Below are 14,475 nucleotides of genomic sequence, written 5' to 3'. Positions count from 1 at the left end.
GCTAGCGCAGATAGCCCTCGTGTAGCTTTGCGCGAAATCCATAACAAACAAACAAACTATATTTCAGTATACATTTTAAAAATGAATTTAAAGTTCTTATAATTGTAAGAGAAATAAACTGGATCTTCGTAAACGCATGAGGACCTTAGACACGCATAATTACGAGCTTGACACTCTCAAATTATAATGTCTTTTAATCTTTAATTACGTGTTTTATAATCTTTATGTCAAATTTTCGAGGATGAGACGTCAAAAAATAACATATGTTAGCGACAAGCTAAGTTTGTTCAATTCGTGTTTCTTATTTCTTAAGTTGTGATGAAAATTTCCAAAATTCAGTCCTTTGTTTGTTTGTTGTTAAGCGCAAAACTACGTAATGGGCTATCTTTGTGCTGTTCATCAAGGGTATCGAAATCATAATTTTAGCGTTATGAGCCTTCAGACATGACGCTGACCTAACAGAGGGTCAATTCCGTAAAAGTGAGAACAACGGCACTCGAGAAGGTGCTTCATCCGCCCGGTTAGCAGAGTTGCGCGTTCGAATCCTGCCAGTTCTTAAATTGCACTTCTTCATAAAAATAGGAAATTATGGTAAAAACGACAGACACAAGTTACACAGAGAATAAAGGGGATACTACCCTCTTGAAATTGCATATAATAACATATTATATTGTTAATTATTGATTGAATTAATTATCAGTCGTACTAGGTTTGATTTGTTTGAATTTCACGCAAAGCTACACTAGGGCTATCTGTGCTAGTCGTTCTTCATTTAGCAGTGAAAGACTAGAGGCAGCTAGTGATCACCACCCACCACCAACTCTTGGGCTACTCTTTTACCAATTAATAGTGGGATTGACCATCACTTTATAATGCCCCCATGGCTGAAGGGATGAGCACGTTTGGTGGGATGGGGATTTGAACCCACGACCCTCAGATTGCGAGTCAAGCGGCGTCGCACTAAGAAATAACAGAAACCAATGTCAAATAGGTAGTTAGACAAGGGTCATAGATGTGTCAAATAGGTAGTTAGTCAAGGGTCATAGATGTGTCAAATAGGTAGTTAGACAAGGGTCATAGATGTATTTTGGTGAAAAACATAGCAACCATCCATCACTACTGTATACTTTTGTCAAATTTACATCCCGAATTAAAACAGAGTTACTATTAAAAAACCAACAACAACACAATTCCACACGGAATATGCACATCTGTTTTAAATTTTGATTTATTTCATCCATTACATAACATTAAGCTGGAGTTGTTGCCTTTTATCAGGTGGAAAATTCTCCGTACTTTTGGTTTCTACATTTCATTGCATATAATAAACTGGTCACGTGCTACTTAGATTTTAAAATACAAGTCTTTGGATCATTCATATTATCGGCAAATGTAAGCAAACAAAGTACTTACAGTAGTTGCATAATACTAATAGACATATAACAACGCATGACAATTCAGAATTAACACAGAAGTAAAGTGATTTCGTTTTATGTCGACAAACATATTTTTCACTACAATCACGCAGTTTCACATTTTAGTATTAAGAAAACTTGTATTTTTAGTTTTTATAACTATATATTTCGTAGTCGCTAATTTAACAAATGTGTGTTTTACTTTAGTTCTTGAAAGAATTATAAATAGTTTGATGAAACGTACATGTGTGCAGTCTAATTTCAAAACAATTATTGTTTATTGATAAGAAAGCTACGTTAAGGTTTCAAGAACTTATGAGTAAAAGTGAAGAAGAATGTAATGATATGTCAACCATACCTTATCTGCTATATCCTTTCTTTATTAATCAAATAATGTTTAGGTTTTGTTATTGAAAAAATATGAAATTGCACTTACCTCGTCCATATCCTTGGGTATGCTTTGCAAAGCTATTGACCACTGCATCAACAGCTTCTTTAAGCATCGTTTTTGCACGTGCATCTGAAACTGAGCCCGTGGTGTTAGGTCGTCGTGCAGGGGGCATTGGCGGAGCTTTCGCATTTGAATGTGCGTGAGGAGCAGAAGATCGCTGCATTCTGGGTATCATCGAAAATTCCCCTTGAACTTCTCAAAAATAAACAACTTTTGCTGTTCGATTTAAGCAAAGTATGATTTTTATTAATATCTAGAAGAATGTATTTCACTGTGTATCAGCCGTCTTTTTAAAATCTTCCTAAAATTTAACTGAACACGTAAAATGTTATATAAAATCACAATTCTACTGTTAGACACCTGTTGTAATCTGAAAGATTTTTGCTACTGACGCGGGACTCCAGATAACACAAACAATCCAAGCGAAAGCAGTACTCAACATGAGTGACACAGCGGAGCGATATATAACTAGTAGACCACGGCTTCTGGCATGCTCAAGACATGAGATTGTCACACTTCACCAGCCACAACAATACCTACACGCACAAGGAATTTAAAAAGTTGCTGATTGTAGGTGGCGCTATTGGTAATGAGCTGCTAGCGAGATTTTGACATTCCATTTAATTTATATGATTGTAGGACGTTAGGCTTGGCTAAGAACGTTATCGAACATGGATAAGAAAAAGTCTGTTTTATTTGTTTGTTTAGGTATGTCTTCATTTTTACAATGCTTCTTGTAATAATTCACGTGGTGGTGCCAGTTCTTTCTAACCTAAACACATCACTTTTAAAAAATGAATTTATGAAATCCTAAAACTTGAATGAAGTTTATGAAACTAACTTAGGCCTAATTTACCTATTCTGTATTCACTTCAGTATTTTCTTTTTTTATATTATTAGGCAGTAGTACTTATAAAGTCTATGCATTAAACGAAAGAAAAACTATTACTTTTGTCATTTAACTTTTTATTGGTCATTGTATGATCAATGACTGTAACTAGTGTAATTGTAAAACCAGGCCCCAACTCCATGTTTTTTTTTTTTGCAAATACGAAATCAAATAGTATAAAACTAAAAGTCGCAACGAAACCTAACAACATGTTACTTTTTCAAAAGTTTTTTACTTATACATAAATACAGAGTAAGTAACTATAAAAAATAAACGGAACTATAAGTGTAAAACTAAGTATGAAATATTTTATTCATTTGGATTATAGTATTTATACACATTCCTAATACTAATAGTAAAGCATGCATTATGTGAGTCTTTTAGCTATATGGTGGTTGTACTTTCTCGCCCATTTTTGTTTTAAATTTCCACTCTTATAAACTGTATTATATAGTGTCTATCTAAGCTACCTAAACATAATAAAAAAATAACATGGAGAGTTGGAGGGGGGGGGGCTTCTCCTTCACCATAACTAATACAAGTGTAGAATTTTACTTAGATATACAGTAGAATTAAAATAAGATATGAACAAAAACTCAAAGTTTAAAAAGTGTGCCACTACGTGTGTCTGGCATTGCACACACTCCTGAGATTTGTGAGACATAAGAATCTTTTTTTCAATTTTCACTATATATAGGAAATCAAATACTCTTAAAGTCTTCTAATAACATTCTGGCTTTAACTATTGCAGACAGCAACTCATTCTGTTAAAAAAGGAGGTTAGGTAGATGACAATGGCTCTGTAACCTATAAGGCTATTTTTAAAATATTATTATATGATAAACTGAGTTTTAACTTTGTACAATGAATATGAAAGTTACTTATATGCTAACAATAATAAGTTTTTATCTACTGGTAGTCTCTTTATAGTTCTTTCAAATAATGTTAATATCATGAATACCTATTTCACCTCACATTATCTGAAGTCTGCACTTTTTAATATCCTAGCTAACTAAGTACTTTCTAAAAGAAATAAAACTGTTTTTTTCAAATCTTAAATTTTTGTATTCTAATTATGTTATCTTGGAATACAGCACAAAAAAGGTCAGGGGATCCTGTGAACCTTTTTACAACAATATCTTTACAATCTAAGGTAATGAAACCAAACTGCACACCATATTTCAAGTGAGGCTATATTAATGATTTATATAAAGAGATAATTGCTCCTTTTGACTTGTACTCATAGTTTTATAAATATACTTAAAATTCTGTTAGATTTACAACTATCAAAAGAGCACAGCATTAAGTACTTTAGTGGCTTATTTACCAATATGATAAGATTGTTTTCTTATATCACACTATTGAGTGAGTTCCCCTTTCCATTAAATGTGTGATCTAAGTTATGATAATACAGATGCAATACCTTCTATTTACTGTAATTAATGGTCAATTTAGCAACTGCTTGTCAATCTTGCCAATTGATCCAAGTCATTCTGTAATATTTCAACATACTTAATACAGCTAGAAATGCTTAAAAGTTCAATGAAATCAGCAAACTTTAATGATTAAATAATTTGCTAGTTATATCTCTGTCAGTATTCTTAATGTAAATAAGAAAAAGCCCAAGAACTGACCCTTTTAGCACCAGTAGTAACAAAGACTCATTTTTACAGGATTCTATTAATAACTTTTTACTTTCTTTTACTCAACCACCTTATTGAATCCAATTAACTAGTCTATCCTGAACCCCCATTGATATTGTTTCCTGTTATTGTCAGTATTCTTAATGTAAATAAGAAAAAGCCCAATCACTGACCCTTGAAGCACCAGTAGTAACAAAGATCCATTTTTACAGGATTCTATTAATACCTTTTTACGTTCTTTTACTCAACCATCTTATTGAATTCAATTAACTAGTCTGTCCTGAACCCCTATTGATATTGTTTCCTGTTATATTCAGAATTTAAGTATGGATTTCAATGTTTTAAATCATTGATCAAATGCAATTTCAAACAAGTTGAAACAGTCTTGAATTGATGAAATATATCTTTTTGATAGCTTTACTTTTTTTACTTTAAGTAATAGAAATTAACGTAAACTTTATTAATTATAGATTCAAAGATATATTGAACTGCATCGTAACATTATGGAAACCAGTGTTGAGTCAAATAAAACCAAAACATAATAGAATGGTAAAGACTTAGACAATATTTTGTGTTGTATCTTACCAGAAATGATTTTAATACTTAAGTACACCAAACACATATGGTCTGTTATCCAGGTAACAGATAACATCCTCAACAAATGATAACACATTTCCATTTAGTGAATGTATGTTTGCTATCTCTTGTTATTTCATATTTCTTTAAATGATGATGTAAATCTTCTTTTTTCCCACAACAGAAGTAAAACTAACATAGATCATGAATGCTTATTTCTTATTTACATTAATGATATTAACAGGAGCATAATTAGTAAATAGTAAAGTTCACTGATAACATTAAACTCTTGCATACTTCTTAATTGTATTGAAGATGTTAAGTTACTACAGCATGCCTTGGATCAGTTGGTTAGGTAGACAATAGGTGGTGAATGGCCTTTGCTCTATAGTAAATGCAAGGTAGTGCATTTGGGGGTTTCATAATTTGGGTCATATTTAATATAGCTGGGAACCATTTCAAAAGTGTAAACTGATGAAAAGGATCTTGGCATAATGGTACGTAAGTTGCTAAAACCTTCAAGGCAGTGTTCTGTTGCTGGTAATATAATTTTAGTATTTATTTATAGATGTTATTTGCAAGTCATAAGAGGTAATTATTTCTTTTATACAAGTCATCAGTAAGGACTAATTTGGAATATTGTGTGCAGTTTTGGGCTTCTTATTAAAGAAAGGATATTGTGTACAAGTGATCTTATTGAAGTTTACAGGAGTATCCAGGAGATCTGTAGGCTAAAGTCCTCTGATTTCTTTCTGCTATATTTTGAAAATAATAGTATGAGAAGACACATGCTTAAAATTTGGAAAAAACAGGCACCAGGTTCCAATTAAGACAGTTATTTTGCTAACAGTTTCATTAATGTGTGGAATGTGTTAGTGTAACAGTTGTGGAGGCCATCATTTTTCAGGAGCCTAAGAGGTGAATCAACGGCTTCCTGAAAAATAAAGGGTGGGTTTAAATTTTTACTTTAATCAAAGGGGTGTGATAGGACGAAATGGTTCCTTGTTGTCAATTTGTTATATTAAAAGTAGTTAAACATGAAAATATGAAATTAACACCCATGCACATATGCATTTTTTACTTGAAATCAGTTAAAGAATTGTTTTTGTTCTCATATTGCAAAGTTGTTTGAAATATTGAGGGTAAATGGTCTTAGACCATTTTGTTACATAGCTTATGTTTATACGTGTTTGAAATAAGCTTTAAGTTGTCTGATGTGAATTTTGTAAAGTAGGCTGAAAATAATTACCAGACAGTAGAAAAATTTCAGGTTTCAATATTAATTTTGACTTTTGTTATTAAAATTTTGAATGATACATTTCTGCTTTGCACTTGTAATAATATCAACTTTTAGTGTTACAGATTATTGCAGACCATATCAGTTGCTTAGGTACCTTGAAGAGCTTACTTATGCTTTTGAACTACTCATAATGGAACAATGGAGATATAGATATTAAGTAAGTATTTCAAAATATTTTTGATGAACAAAAAAAGTACAATGATATTTAAAATTTTTTGTTGAAAGAAATATTAATATCCATATCTACATGTATACCAAAAAGAGTGAATATGAGGAAATTTTTTTGTAACTATGCCAAATTGATACACATATCACATGAGGTAAATTAAATTGAATATAACTAAAATTTTTTAAATGTATCTAGTCTTTTTTTTTAATCTTTCATTGTAAAATTGAATTTGTACATGTGTATCCAAAATACTCAACTGGCTTAGTTAGTGACACTGGGTTAAGAGATTAAAAGCCATTTAATATTTGTAAAATTTTTGGTTTGATATGAAGTTAATTAGTTTTAAATGCAGAATCAGTTGTGTGTGAAAAAAATACATTCTGACTAAAGTCTGGATTTTTAAAGTCCATGAATCATAACTGCAGATAACTTACAAACAACAGACAGTGAAAACCAGTGGAAACTTTGAAGTTAAACACTGAACACTAAGGTAAAAAAAAAAAAGTTTTTAACATTTGTGGATATCTTCATTAGTGGTGTAAAGAATTCACCATCATACTCGGATTACATATAGTTTTGACAAATACACCTGGATAATTGTACCACTGTTAAAAATTTGAATTTATATGGAACTTCATGGTTCCTTTTTCTCTCAATTTGAATTTTTCAGTGACAATTTTTTTTTTTTTTAGGTGAAATACAAAACACAGGGAGAGAAATTCAGAGAAGCCCTCTAAGGTACCTGAAGCAACTTGATATTGGAAAAGAATAATATGGATAAATTGTATATCAAAACTCAAGTTATAATTTTTCTTTACTTAACCTGTAAAAACAATCACCAAGTTTCCAGACTCATTTAAGAAACTGTCACTTTTTCTGAATGTTAGTTGATGGTTCAGGTAGAACATTTCTTAAAATCTATAAGGCTTTCATAACACCTATCTTTGAATACTATTGTATGGCTTGTGGTAAAATGTCAACCAAGTTTCTCGTATTCAGAGAATACAAAGTCATCTTTTTTGTATTACCACCAGGCTTCCTATTTATATAATCCATGAAATACATCTTTTTAAATGATTGGTTTTATAAACTTAATAAAACCTATTTAAAAATTGCTTGAAACAAATTTTCTTAACTAAAACTTTCCTTGTACAGCCTTTTCAAATGTTGGTTTTATTATCTGTTGTACTAACTTATTCATTTAATTCACCTACAAAAAGTTTGATTTTTAGGTTATTCCTTTCTCATTTAGCTTCATTTCCTTGTTTGGCTTTTGCTGAATTCACAAACACAGAAATATATTTACTCAAAATATTTTAATCTAAATTATACTTTTGGTAGATTTAAGATATGAATGTGAAGTAAGTGGAACTTTAAAACATTGTTTGTATTGTCTTTGTGGAACTTGATTATCAAAAAAATGACTTGCATCTGTTAGAATTTATTTTTGACTTAATTGCTTTTTGCTGGTCAGATCTGAGTGGACCTGTTATAAAACACTGTCTCCTGGTGGGACAGCGGTAAGTGTATGGATTTATAATGCTAAAATTAGGGGTTCGATTCCTTTCGGTGGATACAGCAGATAGCCCAATGTGGTTTTGTTATAAAAAAACACAACACAAACATGCAAAATACTTAACTATTCATTTTTATGCTAAGTATTAATTTTTTATATTAAAATTAGAGTACATTTTACACTTAAATTGTTTAAATAATTATTTTTTTGTAAAATTCCCACAGATTGAGCAATATATCTTTAAAATAGTTGGAGGCACTATAAAGTATATCATAAATTACTATAATAATATTTCAATATTAGTTGTTATTCTCAGAATTAACTGGTGTTTTGTTTTTCTAACAGTAGACACTCTGCTTAAAATTCTGTTCTTTGTAGTTGAAGAAGTATCTTTGAGTAAATTCCTTAAGTTTCAAGCAATACAAGTAGTGCACCATGTGTCAGTGTATAAGTTTGTATAATTACTTGTAACTAAAAGATATATTCTAAATCTATTTTTAAATTATGTAAATAGCATCTTAAAGCTAGGACAGTTTAGATGTCTTATGTCAAATTAATGAGTTAGGATGAGAAAATATATTTCAATTGTTTTTCACTTGAGGCTAAGGTTACTTTTAAAACATTTATTTTACAATAGCCTATTGAAAATTGGATGCATGAAAATCTGTTTTATGATAAATACAGAATCACGAAGCAAAATGTTTAATTATAATAACCTAGGTTGAAATGCTTCTATGTAAAAATGTAATATTTTAAGTTCCATGTTTAACAGATGTGCAAAACTTGCATAGGCTGTGAGTTTTATAATATAAACTATTAATTCATATCATGATGAATAAGTGCTTTTGTTGATTTAGACTTTACACCATCTCACACCTGGACTTTTAAGTGCGATGTAATAAATGTTTCACATTTCATAAATCATATGATAAAGTTCCATGCATTTAAGTAAAACTGAAGAATGTATTATTTGAGGTATGTTAATATTTTTGAGACCATTCTAAAGTGTAACTAACTTGATAATAATGATACTTCAATGCCTTTTTTTTTCACTCAGCACTCATTGATATTGTTTTGGAGCTACTAAATGTTTGAAAAGAAAGCATAACTCCAAAATGTTTTGCTAAGGTTTTAGCAGTATTTACCATTTAATAATATACATATTAATTATTATTTGAAGTTTAAATTTCTAATTTTAATAGGTTTTAATGGTATTTAATAACTTAAACATTTATTACAGGTAAAATCAACACACTTAAAGGATTTTGCATATTTTGCTTGCTGTCATTTTTCAGTTGTGTTATATGTGAAGTAAGACCATATGTAGGCTAGAAAATAGTTTTTCTGCGTAGTTGATTACTGATGATCAACTCATCTATTTTTGTTCAGTGTTACACTATTGGATGTGAAGTTACTCATTTTTATGACTCATGGTAATTGGTTAATGTTTTTGTTTTCTTTCTTCACCATTAGGACAGATTTTGAGTTTATTCTCAAAGGGTTGGAACTCACAAAGAGTATTTGTATTTATAACCAAAGTGATGATATTTTGATCCCTTATAGCATTAGCAATAGCTGGCAAGTCCGGTTTGTTAGTATATACTTTTTTTTATCAAGTTACAGTTAATGCTATACTTCAATATATAAAATAGGACTTTCTTTTTGTTATTAAATATTTAGGTACTAGGGTGATAGAAAAAAGTGTTAAAATAAGTATGTGTGTGTGTGTATATATATGTCAGTAAACAACAGTCTATACTTCTGACCATTAGAATCCATTAGCACTTTTTGTTATTTCTATTAACTTTCTTCCAAATTCATGATCCAATTTTAGTACTAGCTAGGTGCAGTTTTTCAAAGTTTCACCCCAAGAGTGTTTCTTTTTGTACTTCTAAGTACAATTGCAGCCTGCGTTTTTATGGATATTGTACCATTCCTTGTATTTAGAAAACTATGCTCATTAAATATTTCAGTCTGCATGATTGAAAATATTCCATCATAATCAAATAAAACAAGTTTGCACTTGTCATATCTAAGCTACTGTTTGCAAATACAAGTTACTACTGATAATTTCTGTTCAATCCAGTTGAAACATTTTGTACTATTTTTTCAGATGTAGTATGATTTTCTCCATTACTTTTATCCTTCCATGAAAAGTGTATTACCTGCTGGATATTTCACTTTCAAACATCTTAGTATTAATGAAATTAAGAGGTGCACTTTACTTTCAAATAAGTCTTTATAGGTCAGTAATCACAGGTAAACTCGTATCAAAATATATTAACGTCCTGATTGAATACATTGTTTCCATTAATATGTTTCTCAGTAGTTGTGTTCTTTGTGTAATTGATCCATCTGTATTATGAAGGGCTTCATGTAATGTTCATATGTATGTGTGTGTGTGTGTGTGTAAGATCACACATACATTTATTTATACATGTTTATTACCATTTATGTTTATTTTCATTACATGTAGTAACTTACCTTAATAGCTTAAAACAGTCTACCTCTGTCTCCTGTGCATGTTATTTTGTAATCTTCTTGGGTCACATAATGCAGTCCAAGTTTTGATAGCCACAGTGTTGTAATATGCTGCAATCTAGGAGCTATCAAACTCAACTCATTTTTCATTTAAAGCATCACAGAATAATTAATCATAGACAGAATTTTGCTAAACTAAAACTTTTGAGCTGAAAGTCTTGTAAATCAGGGTTGATATTTGTGCTGTTGTTAAATTACGTCAGTATGTGCTCAGATGAAACACAACTCCCTTATTGCACAAGAAGTTATACATCCTTCAGGTGCATGGGGGAGATCTAGTTATGAGAGTATGGTATACTCCCTGAGCTCTTATCACTCCTCTGGATCCTGTGAGTGATTCTTTTGAGACATCAGATGATTTTTTGTCATAGAAAAGTACTCTGTAGCTCGGAAAGCAAGGACTGCAAAACTTCTTCAGCTGATTTTCCAACCTTCGAGTCATCATGCAGTTGTGCAAACTGTTGATGGTCTAGGTATTACACCTTCTATCATCAGTTGACGTAACTGTTTTAATTGGGATCTATCATTCAATATTTTTGAAAATCTTGTAGTCAAACTCTGCTTGTTAGCTCGGAAAGTAAGGGACAAGCCAGTTCACAGGAGGTTTGTTGGTAATATGTGAATGCAGATGGTCAGTGTGTACAATGCATTTTGTGAGTTTTTTGTGACTACTGTATCTTGTACGTCAATAGACTGACTTGCTGGAGTACAAGATGAGGTCCTGTTGAGCTGGAGTTGAGTAATTTCTGTGCTACTGTCACATACCAAAGTCATTTCCCATCTCCATATTGGTATATTCATTTCTTCACTGTTTTGTCACAGCACTTTTTATGTCTTATGGGGGTGGGGTCTTTCCTAGTTGTTGCTGTGCAAACTTGTGCTCATCATTTCATTCAGACCTTAACCATTCCACATATTCTTGTGGACATTGTTGGAGGTCTATTTTGGGGGAACCATAGATCACATCTTACCCAAGATGAGCATGTTTGACACACTGCCTGTTGATCTCTTCTCAGTTGCATTATGAGATGTGGTAAGTGTTTGTCGAAGTCTGTTTGGCCAGTATTAATAAGCTTAGAAAGTACATGTTTGACATTCTGTTACCTACTTTACAAAACCATCAGTTTGGGAGTTATAAGGTAAGATGTACATAATCACGTCCAACACTACATAACTCGGGTTAACATTTAACTGTTAATGGTAACTCTCTGATCCGTGTAGATCTCTGTAGGTGCATTGAATCAAACTATTCAGTGCCCCCTAATGCATCAGATACTGACTTTGCCAAAGTATTGACTAATGGATAAGCCTTGACCCACTTCTTGAAGACAACCATAAGTATATATATCAGTGACTTTACTCTGTCTCCAAGAGTGGACCAGTGATATCTAGGACTGTTCTTTGTAAGGGAGAACCAACAATGCTGGAGTTTACTCTGGCACATCTTACAGCATTGCCTCCAGTGCTTAGAACTTTGACTGGGATGCAACCAATAGAACTGGCATCGAATCAAGTGTGAGTGACATCTTAGTGCTGTATAGTCTATGTGTTGTACAAAGTCTAAAGACTCTTGTGCCTCAAAGTATTGGGGATCATTAGTTGTAACACAGGCTTAGAACCACAGCTCATTGGTTGCTAAGAATTGTACAACATACTTTCCTGCACTTATAACAGCCATGTATGTCATGTGCATCTGTGATACATTCCTCAGTCTGAGCTGGTTTTGCTTTAGCATGCTGCATGTTAAGAAGCACTCATTCTATATCTAGTTCCCTTAGTTGCTCTTTCTGGAGCTCTCGAAGTGTTAGTAATGGCTCTATTTACTAGTTGGATCTTCTGTTGTATGGCTTGTCATCAGACTTTTTAAGCTTTTACTATTTTTACTCCTGAAGTATTTGAAAGTGTTTAAGTTTTGAGTGTTTTGAAATCTATTTCCATTTTTTTGTGATTCTTTATGCTAATTCTTTCATCATAACTACTCTTTCAGCAATTTTACAACATAAATAATTTTGGATCAAACTTTCCTATCTGTGTGATTCCTCATAACTTACCAGAAGTAGACAAGTGTGATTGGAATGCACTTCACTAGGTAGGAACCTTAGAGGCTGCTATTGTACAGTGCTGCTGTTGAATAGATATTTTGATACTATGCAATGATAATTTTACTATTATAATGTAATACTTCTAGGATTAAATTCAACTATCTACAAATCATAATTTTAGTATTTCGTACTGCTGAATTTTTAGTAATTTTGTTTGAAACAAGAATTTTATTTGTCAGTAATGCTAATTATTTTTCACTATCACTGTGATATTGAGACACCTCAAATTTAAATGTATGGTCTCCCTTCAGTGACTGACTTTTTGTGTTGGTCATAAGTTGTTCTAATTGTAGAAAATGATATTTCAGTAACTGTGAAGTCTTTATAAACTTAATATGATACAAGAGTAGGACTAAAGAGCAACACACATATGAGCAGAAAACAGCAGACTCTGCAGTAAGATATCTTGTGGTCATGGCGCCAAAAGTTTTTCCTTCTCCGTTCTGTAGTGTATTCAAGTAAAAACAGTCGAACTTAGAGCAGTAGGATAGGTCTGTTTAATAACAGGAGGTTGAGCAAGATCTTGTTACAAACCTCTGAGTAACTCGATGAAATATAGAGACTGGACATAATGTTATTATATCACATGTAAAACACAAACACAATGAATAGTAAAGACAGGTTTTCATTATACAATTAATAATGATTTAGTCACACTTAATTTGAGGTAGTTCTATTTATTGAAAGAATAAAATTGTTGTTCACCAGTTGCAGAAGCTGTATTTGCTCATATATTGGGACAATGAAGGATTCTAGGATCAGGTAAGATATTGTAAAAAAAGAAATCTACTTTTCAAGTAATGATGGCCAAAAATTATATTACTCATGATCTAATGTTTGCTTTCTCCCTGTAAACATCTGCGATAACTTTTAAGGGTTTTTACATTACTAAGAAAATTTGTCAAAAACTATATTTATTATAAACATTGGGCTGTCACTTGTATTGGATCAGATAACTCTCTCTCTCTCTCAAACTGATCAGGCTGAGATAATTTTACAGACTATCTAAATTCAGTTTTCTTTGCATCATTGGTAATTTCATTATTTGCTAAAAGTGACTAGTGCTAACCATGTGGCTGGTCATTCTCATTCAAACATAAGGGAGGTTATAACCTCAAGATACCACCTGATCTTCCATTGATTGACTTTTGCTGTCTACATTTTTGTACAACATGTAGCATTACAGCTATGCCTCCCAAGGACAAAGCAATTATTATTTCCAGAGAATGACAAAGGAAGAAAGGCAGCTAGACTGAAAACAACCTAAGTACTTTCTTGGTTTTGTGTTATGTGAAAACTACAGATATACAGAATAACTGATAAATTTAGAATAATACTGTATTAAAATAAGAGGGTAGAAATGCATGGTATGTTTATATACCACATACTTATACAAGTGTTGATATATAGATCACAGAGTTGATGTGTATATATTGAACATTTGTAATAAGCAGCAAACTGTACAGTAAAAGATTGAACCTTGTTTTTGTCATAGCTACACTGAATAGAAATTTGTATTTATTTTCTGCATGAAATATGTGCATTACATTTATATATGATAAATAATGTTGTGGAAATCAAACTTGGTATCATTTTTAAAACTTGATTGTTACTATACAAATATTTTTGTTTCTGATTTCAGGAAATATATGTCGTTCACCAATTGCAGAAGCTGTATTTGCTCATATAGCTAAACAACGAGGGGTTCTAGATCAGGTGAGAAATTGTAAAAAATCTGCTTTTGAAGTAATGATGGTGGTCAAAACTTTTATTACTCAGGATCCGAGGTTTGCTTTCTTCCCATAGACAGCTGTAATAACTTTTCAGGTTTTACATTACTAAGGAAGTCTGTCAAAACATGTATATATATATA

The 14,475-nt window shown here is 31.6% G+C and overlaps 2 protein-coding genes across 3 annotated transcripts in view; one reads left to right on the top strand and one right to left on the bottom strand.

Annotated features, from left to right (window-relative positions):
* LOC106470923 (LIX1-like protein) overlaps nucleotides 1-2,173 on the bottom strand; it is a 74,324-nt gene extending 72,151 nt beyond the window's left edge. The window contains exon 1 of the mRNA XM_013931503.2: nucleotides 1,852-2,173. Within this exon, the coding sequence (XP_013786957.1) occupies nucleotides 1,852-2,041 (190 nt within the window). The 5' untranslated portion in view covers nucleotides 2,042-2,173. The remainder of the gene's footprint in view (nucleotides 1-1,851) is intronic.
* A 286-nt stretch (nucleotides 2,174-2,459) lies between these two features.
* LOC106470960 (low molecular weight phosphotyrosine protein phosphatase-like) overlaps nucleotides 2,460-14,475 on the top strand; it is a 28,579-nt gene continuing 16,563 nt past the window's right edge. The window contains exons 1-2 of one of the 2 annotated variants that reach the window (XM_013931544.2): nucleotides 2,460-2,574; nucleotides 14,245-14,318. In XM_013931544.2, coding sequence (XP_013786998.1) covers nucleotides 2,538-2,574; nucleotides 14,245-14,318 — 111 coding nt within the window. In that variant the 5' untranslated portion in view covers nucleotides 2,460-2,537. Of the gene's footprint in view, nucleotides 2,575-7,296; nucleotides 7,343-14,244; nucleotides 14,319-14,475 lie in introns of those variants that run through there. The other variant, XM_022400367.1, reaches the window with a different exon arrangement.

Source organism: Limulus polyphemus, unplaced genomic scaffold (assembly GCF_000517525.1).
Source record: "Limulus polyphemus unplaced genomic scaffold, Limulus_polyphemus-2.1.2 Scaffold108, whole genome shotgun sequence".
Taxonomy (NCBI): Eukaryota; Metazoa; Arthropoda; class Merostomata; order Xiphosura; family Limulidae; genus Limulus; species Limulus polyphemus.
The sequence above is the reverse complement of the archived record's forward strand: the minus strand, read 5'-3'. Positions and strand labels throughout refer to the sequence as shown.